Source organism: Rhodamnia argentea, chromosome 6 (genome assembly GCF_020921035.1).
Source record: "Rhodamnia argentea isolate NSW1041297 chromosome 6, ASM2092103v1, whole genome shotgun sequence".
Taxonomy (NCBI): domain Eukaryota; kingdom Viridiplantae; phylum Streptophyta; class Magnoliopsida; order Myrtales; family Myrtaceae; genus Rhodamnia; species Rhodamnia argentea.
The window spans coordinates 17,908,492-17,924,825 of NC_063155.1; the positions used below are offsets into that span (position 1 = coordinate 17,908,492).

General features: G+C 40.6%; 2 protein-coding genes across 5 annotated transcripts; both read right to left on the reverse strand.

The window, feature by feature from the left end:
• Positions 1–395: 395 nt before the first annotated feature.
• On the reverse strand, positions 396–3,771 carry LOC115751718 (mevalonate kinase). Of its 3 annotated transcripts, XR_007198703.1 has the most exons (6): positions 3,458–3,771; positions 2,444–2,690; positions 2,113–2,366; positions 1,310–1,723; positions 571–781; positions 396–527 (listed from the first exon to the last, which is right to left on the reverse strand). XR_007198703.1 is itself a non-coding variant. In XM_048280452.1 (5 exons), exons 1-5 carry the CDS (start codon positions 3,588–3,590, stop codon positions 663–665), a joined length of 1,167 nt encoding a protein of 388 aa, XP_048136409.1. In that variant the 5' UTR covers positions 3,591–3,771; the 3' UTR covers positions 396–662. The 3 variants fall into 3 exon arrangements, 2 of the variants coding, with proteins under 2 accessions (XP_048136409.1, XP_030545542.1); XM_048280452.1 differs by having other exon boundaries at positions 396–781; XM_030689682.2 differs by having other exon boundaries at positions 396–781; positions 2,444–2,687; positions 3,458–3,768.
• Positions 3,772–9,382: 5,611 nt separating this feature from the next.
• Positions 9,383–13,586, reverse strand: LOC125315439 (amidase 1-like). 2 transcript variants are annotated; one of them, XM_048280444.1, is made up of 9 exons: positions 13,473–13,586; positions 12,502–12,654; positions 11,781–11,905; positions 11,574–11,699; positions 10,957–11,139; positions 10,611–10,758; positions 10,331–10,499; positions 9,921–10,055; positions 9,383–9,808 (listed from the first exon to the last, which is right to left on the reverse strand). In XM_048280444.1, the coding sequence occupies exons 1-9, from the start codon at positions 13,583–13,585 to the stop codon at positions 9,659–9,661; spliced, it is 1,302 nt and encodes a 433-aa protein (XP_048136401.1). In that variant the 5' UTR covers position 13,586; the 3' UTR covers positions 9,383–9,658. The 2 variants fall into 2 exon arrangements, with proteins under 2 accessions (XP_048136401.1, XP_048136402.1); XM_048280445.1 differs by lacking the exons at positions 12,502–12,654; positions 13,473–13,586 and adding an exon at positions 11,998–12,480 and having other exon boundaries at positions 10,611–10,760; positions 10,956–11,139.
• Between the last annotated feature and the right edge of the window lie 2,748 nt (positions 13,587–16,334).

Sequence of the window (16,334 nt, forward strand, 5' to 3'; positions counted from 1 at the left end):
TGGAAGTGAAACGGAGGTGTGCCTTGTGCTGTTGAGTCTGTCAGAAGTGCAAATATGCCTTTTCCCAGCTGATGTATAATATGAAGAAAGCTTTGAGTTTCAAGCAAAATAAGATATGAACCTTAGTGCATGTTACGTTACAACTGTAACTGGTCAATACTAAAGAATGCAATATAATTTTATCATATGTATGCTTAGTGTCGAGACTTGTGTATGCTACGTAATCTTCAGATTCCTCACTCATCAGGTTGTGATTCAATAGTGCTAAAGGACGCAACGCATTGTTGTGCTCGGTTCACTCGTGAATCACCACTGCAAAGAGAATGGAAAGGACCACACGGTACAATCCGGATCTGTAGACAAGAAACAACAGAAACCCAAGTAGAGAACAGAACGTTGCAAAAGCGGTTCGCCCGATCGGCTTATTGGGCCGAATTAAGAGCAATGTATTGCTCGTGTTAACCAAATTTGAACACTTGATATGCGGCAACATAGTGTGATCCAACATCAATGAGGAGCGAGACTAAAGAGTGCGGGTAAAGTCCAAACACACAAGGCAAGAGACCATAATATACAAGTACAACAAGAAGCTCAGGAGAAGGAAGGCGAATCGTTCAATGGGTTCGTGCAATTTCTGCATCTTTAGCCACTGTGAGATGGGATCATGAAGAACCGCAGAAAGAGACTTGCGCCCCTTTCCCGCCAATTCCAGCGATCAAGCATTGGAATCCGCAAGTCTCCAATTCAGCAATTACTTTGTCAACAACTGTTCCTGATAACACTGATCCGCAGGGTCAAGGAACGGACTTACAAACAGAACACGAGTACCTGAGACAGAACATAGTCACCCATCTTCGAAATTCTAGAAAAGATTTTTCAAGAATCAGGATTGCCAGAGCACTCAGAGAATGTAAACAATAATTCAGATGTTCTCGTCTGCAAAGTCAAGACAGATTTCTAAGGTGCCAAGACATATTTACCAACGGTGTCGGTGTCTTTCCATGTTCTTGTCCTAGGATGGAACTTACATTGCATTTGCATGAAAAACATCCTAAGCCTTCATGAGCAGGTATTGCCTCTTACTTCTTTCTTGACACTCATGCGATTATATGCACTCCCATGGGGATGCAACTCATGCAAGTTTTTGAGAGAAGTGTGCACGTCCTACGCAAGCATTCTCTCAAAACCTTTTTTATGCTTGTGAGGAGACTTGATGCTTTAATTAAAAGACCACATGCATGACACTAGTGGAAACTTGAAACTAAACAGATGACATTATCAAGAGAAAAAGAATTAAGGGAAAGGATACAGGTTGGTAGCAACGTGAGAACACAGCCTCCGCCCCCAGCTCCGGTTAGTTTAGAGGTTAATTTGAACTTTAATGTCGTCCGCAAGACTGTCTCTATTGAGGCATGGCTGACCCCCATGCACTGCAGCAAACCTTGATTCATTTCCATCAACTCCCCTATTTTCTCTTCCTTCTCTGTTACCGAAATGTCATCAGGAGCGGGGGCTTGGATTATAGTTGACAATTCTTTGCTGATAGAATCAACAGCGTTAAACACACTAGTCATGGCATCTGGATGTCTTAAGGTCCTCTCAGAAACACCTGCAACCAAAGCCTTCGTGTTTCTCCCCACTTTTGTGTTGGTAATGAGCATTCTAAGGGGAACAGCGGACTTGATGCGCGTCAAACCTCCTGACTTAAACTTGATCATGTTACCTGCAGAAGAAAGTTTACAGCAACCCATTCTAATTGAGCTCAATAACTTAGAAGACTCTATTTAGCTTCTCCTGATTCACAGCCAAAGGAGATCAGGAACCATTCAATTGAATCACTAGATCTAGTAGCATTGACAATTTCTAGATTCCATATTTTCTTAATGTTCAACCACTACTTGGAGTTCATACTTCATAGACCACGAAACAATCCACGTTATGAAGAGTTTTCCTTCCATTTGCTTTTCGCTAGAATACCGAATAGATAAAAAAGGCTCCCAAACCACATTACAGTTAATCTTTCCCTTGAATGCTGGCATGCAGACCAGGACAGGTGAGGATCATAATCAATCTGGATGTAAAGGTAACAATTTACTTGCATAAGATGCCTACCATATGTGCTCACAGTGTTGTCGATTCCTGATGGCTTTCCATGAATAATCTTTTCGCCTTCAAAAGCCCATTTGTTCAACAATTCAAGTTCATTCTCCCCAAAATCAAGCCATCCTTGATGGCCTTTGTCCAAGCTCGAAGATTTGGAGAAAGCAAGAAAAGCAGCTGAGAGCGCCACACAAATTGCAGCAGATGATCCCAAGCCTGAACCAAGAGGAAGCTCGGAAGTGATAATCACAGTGGCAGGCTTAAACCTGACGCACAAAGAGGAAAACATTAGAACTATTCACCATGCAAGATGTATTACTAAACCTGATTAAAATAGCCATACCCTTGGATACAGGTGTAGAGCCAGAGGAAAGCTGAAACCCCAGATGCAAGTGCAAGTTTTGCCTCTGGAATATTTTGTTCTTCAACTAGTGCAGAAATGGATTCTGCAAATTTCCCAGAGCATGTCGCAGGGGTTGAACTGTCGAGACCATTTGATTCTGGAAGTGCTTCTTTAATTCTACCAATAGGCCAAGAAAATTCTAAGCCTATGTCCTTGAGTTGGAGTATAAGGGTGTCATTCGTCTCTGCTTAGAAAGACAATATGTCACAACCAAAGCTAATAAAAGATCTAGGCATTGATTGAGCAACATACTGAATTTCTAATGTCTAAAACTTATTGTATTGTATCGTATCAGATACACAGAGTGCATATATCATGGCGCCAAACATGCTCTCCGTTACGTGCTTCATGCACCAATTTAAACACAGCAAGTTCAACCAGATTGGGAAAAGACTCAGTACTCACCCAGATGGCAAAACAAATTAAAGGCCACTTAGGATTGTTAAAGTATTCATCTTTAGAACCTTTTTTATCTCTCATATTTATCCATAGAAGATAATTAAGATCATCATCTATAGAGGATTCCATGATTTGACTTCAATCGTTACCGCAAGAACGTACAAAACTGAACACATTTGAGAGTTGAGCAACTGAAATAAGAAAAGCCAGAGTAGTGGAGAATAAGAGTAAAACTGAGTCCATCCAACTAAGGATTGAACACATCGAACTCAGCTCAACTTGAGCCTACCAGGAATTGATGGCTCCTTCTAGAACCTTGTCATAGGCCAACGTAAATTTTCATTTCAGCAAGAGGACACCTGATGACACTATCTCAAAACAAACTTCACAAAAGCATCACTCAGCCTGGACTCGACCCCCTATTCCTATTGATTCGAAACTCAAACTAAGGATAGAAGCCGCTGCTTTCCCATAGAGGGAGCGAAAAACCAAAGCTCAGATCAAACGAAAGCAAAGCCCAGGCACGTAATAGCGCGGGAAAGAGGGGAAATGTACCGGACGGTGGTGGGATGCGGAGAGTGATGTAGGTGTAGAGATTGATGGAAGCGGCCACGGCGGTCGATCCGTGGACCACCGCGTGCTCGCCGGAGAGGATGATTTTGCCGGGCGCTCTCGCCGTCACCTCCATTTCGGCTTCTCTAGATTCACACGGTCGCCGATTGCGAGTTCGATTTCGTCGGACAGTGATTCGATTGATCGGTCGATTGTCGCCCGCTCGAGAGAGACTGCTGTGAATGTGTGAGAATGTGGAGAGGTCTTGAACAGGGGACTGGATCTCTGCTGTGGCGGAGAAAAAGGAACTCGGTAGCCATTAACTATTCCCTTTTGCTGCAATTGTTTGGTGCGTGGCGCCAACACTCGCGCCCACACGCGCGCGTGGCACGACGCGATTCTTGAAATGTTTTTTTTTTCCGCTTTCTCTTTTTAAGGGTGAAAAAAAAGGCAAAAAAAAAAAACACAAAAATTCCAAATTATGTCGACACGTTAATTTTTTTTAAACGGAAATTTTCAAACTCGTACACTTGCGGCAATATTTGCTCTCCGTCAATATTCCATCGACAAACGGCATTAAAAAAATCTTCCCACACTAATTATGAACTAAGACAAACGATCTTGAAATGATTGTTTGCATAGTTTAAGTGAAATAAAGATGACGTCCTTTTGGCTAAAAAATCATTTAACGAAATTCTGACTGAAAGCAAACGCATCACACGAGTACAAATTTCGGAGTTCTTTACGTCACAAGAAAAAATTGAGGGTAAATGTGCCGGTGGGTATAATTTGGGACTTTTCGATATCACAAAAAAGCGCGGTGTAAATGAATAAAGTTTTTTTCGAGCAAAACAAAAGAAAAATGAATACAATTTGGACTTTTCGGTTGATTTTTTTTTTCCGAAAAAAACATATATTTTATGTAATAAGACAATCACATTGGCTCCAAAATACACTTATTATCCTACATCGTGTTTATTCGAAATCAATAATATTAGTTAGCTTATTACATCACATGTTATTGTTAATGTGTATTTCGAAATGGGTGGATTTTTTCCCATTTGGCTTGTCATGCATGCTTATTGTGTCATTTGAGCATTTAGCTTGGTCTTCCGATACCACATTGTTGTGCCTGCTCGTGTGTATAGATCATATAAAGATGTATATCAATTAAAAGTTGGTACACACTTTTTTTTTTTTTTTTTTGCTTAATTAGCATGCTCCGTCACCGATAGAAAAATGAAAATGATCGAGAATGAATCTGAATCGTGGTCGCTTGATTTTGAAACACCTTCTATTTTAATCGTTGAGGTTGAATATTTTTTAAAAGAATTGAAACGGGACAGTTCAGTTTTACTTTCACTTAATGTTTCTTCACCATTCTCTAATCATCATCCGAGGAAGTTTGAAGCCACTATAATGTCCAATGTGACGGACCCCCACAACGATATTAAAGGAAAATAAAAATAGAGTATGAAGGCTTAATGATCCTCGCCGTCGTAGTTTCTCACGTTCGCAGGATTCTAACCTATCTCAATAAGGGTGTCCGCTTCCACAGTTGGCCTTAGGAGGGCCGCACGAACCCCTATAAGACCACCTCCCGCCGACACGGGCGGCGGCCCTTGCCGGGGAGAGAGAACACGCGACCCCTGACCTGAGGTCGGCGCAATCCCTTGCGCGTGAGCTTTGCGGGAGTCAACTATACAAGTGGGGGAGCGGAGCGGAGCCTGCGACCAAGTACCATGTCGACGGTCGATGGTCAAAGGGCCGAAGTCAAACTTTTCAGCCTCGAAAATGAGCTCTGCTTGTTTTCATCGTTACCAGCGAGACCGCACCATTAAACTACATACGGCTCACCCACCATCCTCGTGTTCAACGAGGTTGAAATAAGTAAGAGTGAAGAGTGAACTACTTTAGGATCAGCCACCCGTCGAATTCAATTCTTCAATTTATGTAATTCTGGAACCTGGAATCTAAAATCGGTTCCAGAGTATTCTCAACTTCTACCTATATTCTTAATTGAATGATTGTGATAAATCATCATCTCTAATGATCACCATTTGGAGATATAATCCACCGATCACAACTCATATTTAGACACACGAATAATATGAAATATCAATAAAGTAAAATTCTCAGTCATGAATGTCATAGAAAATGGAAACTTAGACTAATGATTCCAACTTACACGCTTATCGTCGGACGCTGTGGAATGCTACAAGATTACGCGAGATCATAGAACAAGAAAAACACAAAGACAAGGCGGGTTTCGGGTTCCAAGTAAGACATGTTCCATATTCTACTTGAAACCCGAAACCCGCCCGTCGAATTGGTTCCTCAATTTTTAAAAACCCGAAACCGTGCTCACCCTTGGAAACAATGAAGCCTACAACGATCGACTTTCTCAATTAGCTCGAGGATACACCGTTCGATGGGCGAATTAATAGCGTTTGAAGTGTTACTTTCCTTCGAGCGTAAAGTTAACCTACCGTACCAGCACAAATTAATCTCTAACAACCTAACATTGATGGGGCCATGTCACTATGCTAGGGAGGAGCCACGCAGCTAAAAAGTCTTCAGATGTGTGCGCATGCTTGACATGACTTCTCCGTTTTATTATTATTATAAGTAATGCAACATTGGACGCTGACCAAATTGCCGAAGACAATAAATAGATGGAACGTCCACTTCGGAGTCCAAAGACGACGGCTTTATGGACTTAGAATGGTATTGACTTTCGCACTCGAGCCATCCCATGCGATGTCCTCCTTCAGCCACGCAACGGCGAAAGGGAATATTTAGTTTTGATTCGGATGCGATTGGATGCGGTGTTCAAATCTTTCGACACCCAAAAATGATTAACGTTTTGTTGTTATCAACAATATCGGATTTAGCCGATAAGAGCAGAGTTTGATCACTAATGAACAGAGTTACCGGCAACTTGATGGGAATTGGTAACTTGTCGGTGAATTCATCGGCAACATAACTTGAAGTTATCGACGGGAGTATTGAAGTTTCTCGTGAATTAATAGGTATCAACGGTGAGCAACCGACGCTAAGATAACCATTGGTGAATTATGTCTTATCGGTTCATGAAGTAACTTCCAATAACCACCGAAGTTATTCGAACGTAATCGTGGGTTGGTTATATCTTATATATGTGCAATAACTTTCGGTAATCACCGAGAAGGAGTTATTTGTTCTTTTTAATTTGGTAATTGCTATGTGTAACCTCCGTTTGGAAGGATTATAAATACCCAAGTGTATTTTTTGTAAACCCCCTTCAATCAATGACAGAACTCAATATTTTTTGCATTTATCTTTGCTTTCTGCAATTTATCTTTTTTTGTGGCATCTTTCAATGCCCATACTTTAGCCGTAATTTCAGATGCTTCATCGTCGATTAAATTTCATCTATCTATCTTATCATTTTTTTCGTCGGTTAAATTCCAAGTGAAGTATTTTTTACTCGTCATCGATTAAATTTCCACGAAGCATACCCGTTCCTTGTAATTCGTTGAGATTTCTTGTCTAAATTGCCACGTAACCGGATTCGTTCTAGAAAAGCTGAAGACCACAACCTTTGGGGAAAGATATTTCGTCGTGGATGGATTCTAGCGAAACAGTTTTTTTGGTATACTTGGTGGGACAACTTGTGGTTTGATTTGAGGAAATTCAATGCCGAGAACAAGGAATCATCCAAAGCCTAACAAATGCCGCGGGAAACGATCCTAATGGCAGTAATGTGTCTGTGCACTCCGAATCTTCAGCCGTTAATCGAATGGCAAAAGAAGGCCAACGCGAAAGGGCAGATTTTTTTCCCGACGTCTCACCGAAGATCAATCGAGAGAAGTGACACTAAATCCTCATATGTTGGCCGTCATGGGAAGGATGTTCGAGGAGCAACAAGATGAACTGGCTAATTCATGCAGTCAATCATCTTATGGGAGTGCTCAAGCCCATGATACACAATTTGGTGAATGAACTTAGTTCGAGGCTGGAACCATCAAGTCAGACGCTTCCAATGCAAGGAAGCCAAGCGGCGATCGGGTATGTACCCTCAATCTGCTATTCTCATCTAAATAATGTCGATAAAACCAACAGTCAAAATATTGCTATGCCTAAAGTTGCCAATGGTCAGAACCAAAGTAACCTAATTTAATTGATATGGAAAATATTGTTAATAAAAGTGGTCCAGTTCAAGGCAATGCTACTTAAAATAACAATATAATGGAAAATCAAAGTTTGCCGATGCCAATTGATGAAAATCATATAGCTATATCGCCAACGACCCTTGGCAATGTGACTCGGCCTATGAAGAATGTAACACCCCTACCCGGTAGGGGAGTACAACCACCGTAAATCGGTGTGGTCAACTCGCCGAACATCAACATAATGGTACCGTCAAATATTGTTATGGCTACACCACTGAATCTTGGTGTGGTCAATTAACCGAATTTGGGGCATATGCCATAAGGACCCCAAATCCCAATGACTAATTGGGCTAGACCGCCTGCTCCCCCCAAGGGGCAGAATGCCTAGGTCCAATAAGGTCAACAAATTCAAAACACTCAAGAGAACCAGTTATTGGTTGAGCAAATAGTAGGGATTATGTTACAGCGAACGGGTATCGATGGGTTATCCCTAGGCCCATGTATAAGAAATCATATCCTGAATGGGTTGATAACCAGCAATTTCCAAGAAGCTTTGAAATCATCAAATTTTCCATTTTTATTGGTGAAGATGAACAATTGACTATTAAACATATTGTCAATTCATAGACCAATGCAGAGAAACAAAGACAAATGAGTTTTTAAGGCTTAGGTTATTTCCTTTGTCCTTGTCAAAAATTGCTTTTGCCTAGTACACCCACCGACTTACCACCTAATTCAGTATGTAATTGGGCAAAAAAGGAGAAACAATTCCATTCTCAATTTTTTCGAACGATGCCCGAGGTATCGATTCTTGATTTGGCTACACTCTATCAATACAATAACGAGTCGGTCGATTAGTTTATTGCTCAATTTAAAAAGACTAGAAATAAATGCTTTACTTCCCTCTCGGAGAAAGAATCCGCGAATTTGGCTTTCAATGGATAAAAATTCAATCTAAGAGAAAAATTCGAAGGCCAAAACTTTTTGCCAATTTATTTGAATTGGCAACGAGTATGTCTAACTATGAGCAATACTTAAGGACAAAGATAGAGGGCTACGAGAAGATTTTACACAAAATGTGGTTTCTGTGAAAAAATGCGGCAGATGATGAATCTAATCAAGATAACATTCCACAAAGGAAGATTGAATTTGCCGAAGACCAGAGGGCACGTGTTGACACCCAATTACTTGATATGAAAATCAATTGATCCATGCATGGTTCAATTCTTTTGAGGGAGTGTTTGTTGACACCAAAAAATGATCAAGTTTTGATTGTTATCGGCAAGTATCGGACTTAGCCGATTAGAGCAAAGTTTGATCAACAATGAACAGAGTTATTGACAATTTGAAGGAAATGGTAACTCACTAGTAAAGTCACCGACAACACAACGTGCATGAATTCCGAGGCACGAATCACAATGTCCTTTAGTTGGACGGACTAGCTTAAGGGGTCACGTCGCGCCCCACCATCTATGAGAGCAACAACTTTACCAGATGTTCATGATGCCGACGATTTGCGTGCATTCATGAGAATTAATCCGAGTCCTCGTACACATTATACTATAAAGAAAAGAGAAAGAAATATTATACGGAATCTAGTTCTTCCTACCGATCTAGATACTAGATAGATCATATTCTTCTAGCGAAGCATGTCATAAGTTTCGCTCATTTTGGTATTTGGGCCAAATTCCCCTTTGATGGGGTATGTTTTGGCGTGGTGAGTGCAAGTTTTTATGTGAACTAGTTGTACCGGGGAAAAGAGAATCTATCGCTATAACACAGACCTTGTTCCTTACCAATATGACGATTCCACAAGCACTTGGTTGCAAAATGCTCAGTGTCCCAATGAGCACCCATAAATCCATTCAGAATATAAACAAGCGGGCCATTTTTTCTCAGGACCAGCCTCAAGAAAATCGCAGAGAGTTGGCACTACGCCGAACAGCATGCAACATAAGTACAAGGGGGCACAATAGAGCAAGAAACAGTAGGATATCGGCCCGTAAATATAGCTAGAACTGTCTCAGGAAATTGATCAGACATACATACGTCAAGCTGATTTCTCTGCAATAGCAATTTGTTCCTTAAGAGACTCATACAGTGTCTCGACGAGGTCTAACAGGAACCCATCAGCGCCGCGTTTTGCCAGCAAGGATATCGAGATAGGCAAATTATCATGCAGCCCCATCGGTATGCTTACCTGTAAATATGAATTGCAGACACTTAATTATATATCGCATGGAAGCATTACATTAATCAAGATAGGAGCATCGTAGCTTTAAGGTTGCATAGTAAAAGACAATTTGCGCAACCTGACAGAATCCCGATACACCAGCAATGGAAAGCAAACTGAATGCCTTAGCACGAAAAACTTCCAGGGCAGATGAATCTGTTTGTAGCTTTGGCGGAGGTCCAGGAACCGTGGGGATTGCAAGGATACCGAAATCCTGCACCAAAGAGAATAGCACCTTCTTCTTTTACAATTCAAATTGCTTGAGGGAGAGAAACGAGGACAGTATTCTTTGATAATTCCTCCAGTTATTAGGTCAATTATACATTTCTTTTGGCAAATTCACCAATTCTTTGATAATTCTTACTCTGTCAATCATGCATTTCTTTTGGGAAATTCATAACATAATGTTAAACATAGCAAGAAGCCAAGAACAGTTACAGAAGACAACTATGAACTCAAGGCATGCGAGATGACCAGAGAGGGACATACCCCAAGTAGGGAAGTAAGAGCAGCATGGAATTCTTTCTTCACTGACCGACAGACATCAATATTTTCCTCAGTCGTCTGGAGGGCTTCCCTGACCCGATCTGATATTCCCGGGCCCAAATCAGGATTGACAGCAGAGACCCATTCCTTATGGTTATTCTTGAACTCATACCTACGATTCAAGGTTAATCACAATTCTTATCTAGACAGCGGTTCTCTTTAATATCCCACACAATGCACAAATGGAATAAAATCCAATGAGGGTTTAGATCCACATCACCACCTCTGAAGCAACCGCATTGCACTAGAAAGAGCTGCCAAAGATGGTATGTTGTTTACATGATCCTCATTTATTTCAGATCGGAAAGAACTCAAGGCCGGAACGTTGTCTCTGACGTAGTCCCCAAGGACGCTGTGCTTAATTATATCACCTGCGCTGATTCGCATTACGGAGACATCAGATACAAAAAGAAAAACGAGTAAGGGACTAGACATATATATTAGTTGAGACATTATCCAACTCCAGTCCAGCTCAACTCCATCTCTAGTGATAAGTTCCTTCCACATTACTGTGCTTCAGGACTGCCTGCACAATTTGAGCTAAATCATTTACTGCTTTATCTTCTTACCTCCATGTAATTTCTCAACTGATCTTACAAGAGCTTGAGTCAGTCGCTCAGTTGGAATGCTTAAAAGCTGGAAACAATCTCGCGGAATAATGATCTGACTAGGTCTAATGGGATCTTCATCAGGCAACTCGAGAAGAACACAACCGACCTGCTTCAAGACACTTGGTTCCCTAGCAAACCACCCTAGATAAGACCGCAAAGAAAGACAACAGCAAACAAATATTCATTTACAAGCTTATCACGGCAGGAATCTAGAAAGGAAGCCAACAAAATAAATTCACACCTATCATGAACGGGATTATGTGAATACTTTCGTAGATGGGGAAAGCTTGTGTATGCAACGGAAAAAACAGAACAAGGAAGAAGTGTGAAGCAGCCAGTTGGCCGCTGTGTTATCATTTCAGAACACTTGAAGATGGAATTACGGTGCAATACAAAACCTACGGAGAAAGGAGACAAATGTTTCGAAAGAGGCGCACTGTTCACCATGTGTCTACTAATGTTACGGAAAAAAAAAAGGAACCTAATTCTTTCATTGAACTTTCCTTCTTTAAGAAGCTGAAACCCATGACTATTTTCATCGAAAGCTTGAGGCCATGAAAAAGCAGAATTCTCACCCACTGTATCAAAACTTTGTGCCATGGGAATGACTCCAACAGTGCTAACGGCATTATGTGAAGGCCGAAATCCAAGAATTCCACAATATGATGCGGGAACTCTTACACTTCCTCCAGTGTCGGTTCCTGCAACCATGCAGAACTTTTAGCTTCCTTCAAAGGATAAATTGAGAAAATCTCAGAGCAATTCCAGATGAAGTGCTTTACCTAGGGAGAAATCGACAAGCATAGCTCCTACTGCAACAGCAGAACCACTGGAAGATCCTCCAGGCACGCGATCGGGTGCACATGGGTTCCTTGGCGTGCCATAATGTTTATTCTCCCCATTTATGCTGCCACCACATTAAGAATTATTTCAGTGAATTACATTCCTCACTTTAAAGTAGAACTTCCTTTGGAAGCTAATTAAGAAGGAAGAGGCTACCTTGGAAATTCCATTCTCAAGCTAGAATTCCTCAAAGTCAACCTCGGTGAACTATGTATGTGATGCATTTATCCCGTCTTTTCCTTGGTAAGCATTCCTATATTAAGCTAACCATCCGAGTTCAAAACAAAATACGCAAAAGAAAGTTCTCAAATCATGATGCCTTCTTCAATGGCAAGTCAAGAGACTTCCTTCCAAGATTCAGAACTCTAAAATCTGATCTTGGGAAGACTATCTGAATGCGACTGCATTGCAGGTTGTCTAAAGTAGTTAGCAAGAAGCTGGTACACAGTCTTTGGCAGCTCTAGCCATGCAACTAGTCTAGCTCATCCCCAATTGTCTCTGCAAGCTAAGGTTAAGGCTAAGCACAAGTACACACCTACCTTATCTTGATTCCTTGCATGCTCTCTACTCTTGACAGAAAGCCACAATTCTCGAGTTTGAGTAGTATTTTTCAATCGCAGCAAGACGCTGAGTTTATAAGCCAATTTTGCAGACACTAACCTGTATGCCATTTCATCCATGACAGTTTTTCCGACACATGTAGCGCCCGCTTTCAACACATCTAAAACAGCTGGAGCTGTGGAAGATGCAGGCACGTGAGTCCTTGCCCAATCAGGATTTCCAAACCCAGTCACATGTCCTTCGATGTCGAAACTGCACATGGAATTCCGTAGGAAAATACCAACACAAACTTCAGTCTCAGAAATGTCCAACTACACATAGCAGCAGGAATCAATGTGAAGTTCCAAGCCTTTTCACAGAAGAAGCATGTATGAGTAGTGCTACCATCGTGAGAAACACATGGTAATAGTTAGATCTCTCCCTTTAATTCAGTGATAAATGTAAACTGCGAAGACTCACTCGCTCGACCAAGGATGAAATTCCGACATTTACGGAAACAAAAACATATCAATCAAAAAAAAATTTCCAGCTACAAGTCAATCAGGCATATGCAGTGAGCTTTAATCGAGCTGTCTATGCTCCATTCTTTGTACTCTTTTCAAAAAATTTCAAGAAGAAAAAGCGGGGAGCATCACACACCTCGTCATCAATTTGACACGGTGTGTGATGGTACTCAAAATGACCACCTCCCCCACTTTTCTTTGCTGCTTTGAACATGGTTCCCCCCATATTCGCCAATTATATCTAATTGATCATCGAACCCCATGTCAGCTGAACACCTGGTAATGGGTAAGTGATTATCTTCTCATTTGGTCTTCGTTTTCCCGTGACAAGGTTCAATACTTCATTGAATAATCTGAAGCTAATAGCTACTTACTACCCAAGCAGACCCATCTTCACAAACCACGCAAAAGTGGGGGAAAAACACACGACCCAAATCATTTTCCCGCTTGATGGAAAGAAGGAAAAGTAAATACCCAGTAACCAAACCAGGGCTACATAGACAGAGAAACAGAGACTGTAATGAGCAGGGTCGCAGTTGAGCAACGATGGAGGAAGTAACCACTCACATGTCCTTGACGGCGAAGGTGAGGCCGGTCAAGGGAAGCAACGGAGACGGAGAGGGAGGCGGTTTGAGGATGAATTTGCTCACGAAAGCGCCGTAATCCGGAGCCATCGCCATTCCCCGTGCGTTGGCCGCTGTTCTCTTGGTGCCGCCCACTTGGGAAGAGGTGATAGACGGCGGCAGTACAGAAATGAGGCTCCAATGGCCACGGAGGGGCTTCTTGATCCATTCAGTTTTTCACGGAAAACTTTGAGAATTTTACTCTCGGAACTAGACATGGCTACGGGCCGATTTGGGTCCGAAACCGACCCGACTCCTCACGGGCCGGTTCCGATTTTAAAAAATTAGGATCCGGCCCGAAAAAACGCAAAAAAAGGGAATTTTGGCCGGCTCAATTGGGGAAGGAGCCATTGGTTCTTCCCTCTCCCCTCCTCGAGCCACCACACCACCCGCCCCCCCAAAACTCTCCCTTCTCTCTTCTTATGGCCGTTGCAACCCTCTTCCCCATTTTTTTAATTTTTTTCTTTGTAAATTTCCTATAAATACCATACCCTCTCCTTTCATTTTTTCTCACACATTCTCACAAATTCTCTTAATTTTCAATTCTCTCAAATTCTCTCAATCCGCTCAATCTCGGCTCAATTGTGTCAATTTTCTAAATCGGCTTTCCGTTCAATATTTTTAACAAAAATGGTAAGTGGAAGCGGAGGCGGTGATAGGGGAAAGAGCCCGTTGCTGATGGAGTTGGGCGAATCTGATTATCCTCAACATCATACTCAATATGATCCTCGTGAGTTTACATGTTGGGTAGACGATGATGATAATATCAACTAAGTTCCCAACATCGAGCACGTCCCAATGTAAGAAAGTCTTCATCCTCCTAACGGCATCGAAGAAACGGCGACAACAAAGGAACCGGAACAGCGGGCCCGGAAGAGTACATCCAACTTATGGCAACACTTCGACAAGGTACATGTAAGCGGAGATAAGTACAAGATAAATTGTAAATATTGTACGCAATCATATAATTTTAATAAAGGAGATGGATATGGAACATTCCGTCGGCATCTAACAACAAAAACATACAACGCAAGCGGGGATCAACACTAGGCAACAACAAATTTCCAAATACCCCAATCCTAACACTTCTCATTTATTTCGTTATAGTGATGAACTTTATAGAGAAACATTAGCTCAATATGTTGTCATTGAACATTTACCTTTTACTACCGATGAAAATTTTGATTTGAATTTTTTGTTCAACACTGCATGTACTCCGCAAGCAAAACCTGTTCCGAGAATTACTCTTAAACGCGAACTTTTTAGGGTGTATAAAAAACAAAAAAAGCTTTGCAAAATTTTTTTGTGGATTTCAATAGACGTATGCATATAGGTAGCGATATTTGGAGTGATCCTTGGCAAATTCATTCTTATATGGGTATCACATGTCATTAGATAGGTGACGATTAGAATATTCAAAAAGAGTAATTGCATTTCGAGTGTTTGATGAAAGGCATACCTCCAATAATATTATAGAATAATTAGGCAAGTTTTAGAAAAATATAATTTGATTAACAAAGTTTTTTCAGTTGGTTTTGATAATGCCGCATCAAATACCGCTTCCATTCCCGATTTAGAAAATATTTGTAAACTCTCTTTTGGATGACAAATTTTTTACATTAGATGTGATTGCTATGTTTTAAATTTATGTGTATCATATGGTTTACGAATTCTTGAGATTTTTCTCACCCCAATAAAGAGAGCAATTAAATTTTTATGGAGTCGTCCTCAAGTTATGAAAGAATATGGCAGATTTTGTAAATCACATGGACAAAAACCAAAAAGATTTCTAAAAGATGTTCCGCCTCGTTGGAATTCTACTTACGAGTTGCTTCATTAATCTTTAGCTTATAAAGATTTTTTATGTACGTTTATTTCAAATAATATATCTGAAATTACTTTACTCCCTCAAGATTGGGTTTGCAAAAAAAATTTAGATTTTTTGAAAGTTTTTAATGATGCAATTTATATTTTATCTGATGTTCATTATCCTACTACGTATTTATTTTTAATAAAGTGTGTTAACATTGCTGGCATTTTTTGTGAATATGAGCAAGATTTTGAATTAGCTCATACTATTATAGCAATGAAAGCAAAATGGCTGCATTATTATGCCTGCGTTCCTTTTATTTATTTAGTTGCTATTATTTTTGACCCACGTACTACGTTAGATGGTTTATATGATTATCCGAATGATTATTACTATGATTATTTACATTTGAATGAAACAGTAGATGTTAAAACTATACAAGTAGACGTTAAAAACGCTATGGTAGCATTATATAATAAATTTTATAGTAGATATGGCTTAGGTGATAGTTGATCTTCTCAACCTAGTGCCTCACAAAGGAAGAAGAGTGGTAGACTTAGTAGAGGGTACAATCTACTAATTAATAGACATAAAAGATAAAAGGGAGCAACGGGTAATATTTTCGAATTAGAAAATTAATTCACCATTACTTTTGAGTTCCGTGATTCCAAACACAACACAGATTTCAAAATTCTAGAGTGGTGGAAGACTCATTCAACCCAATTCCTAGTCCTCACTCTCATCGCAAGACAGATGTTAGTAACCCCTTCTTCAACGATTCTGATTAAACAAGCATTTAGAGCTGAAGGATTAATTTTGGACGACCGCAGTTCAAGATTAAATCTGAGTCTTGTGAAGGCTCAAGCTTGTGTCCACGATTGGACAAAGGCTAAATTTCGAAAACAAGAGCGGGATCAAGACAATGAATTCTTCAATGATGATAGTGAAAATACCACCGCCATGGGTACCACAACGGGTAGCGACGATTGACGATAA

What these genes read in the sequence shown, in the direction of transcription:
- LOC115751718 (XM_048280452.1), bottom strand. Translation starts at nt 3,590, where the DNA reads ATGGAGGTGACGGCGAGAGCGCCCGGCAAAATCATCCTCTCCGGCGAG. An exon ending in CTCTACACCTGTATCCAAGG is followed by an intron (nt 2,367 to 2,443) that starts GTATGGCTATTT and finishes TTTGTGCGTCAG; the next exon opens with GTTTAAGCCTGCCACTGTGA. An exon ending in CAACACTGTGAGCACATATG is followed by an intron (nt 1,724 to 2,112) that starts GTAGGCATCTTA and finishes TTTCTTCTGCAG; the next exon opens with GTAACATGATCAAGTTTAAG.
- LOC125315439 (XM_048280444.1), bottom strand. Translation starts at nt 13,585, where the DNA reads ATGGCGATGGCTCCGGATTACGGCGCTTTCGTGAGCAAATTCATCCTC. An exon ending in ATGGATGAAATGGCATACAG is followed by an intron (nt 11,906 to 12,501) that starts GTTAGTGTCTGC and finishes ATGTGGTGGCAG; the next exon opens with CATAAATGGGGAGAATAAAC. An exon ending in ACAAAGTTTTGATACAGTGG is followed by an intron (nt 11,140 to 11,573) that starts GTGAGAATTCTG and finishes GGTCTTATCTAG; the next exon opens with GGTGGTTTGCTAGGGAACCA.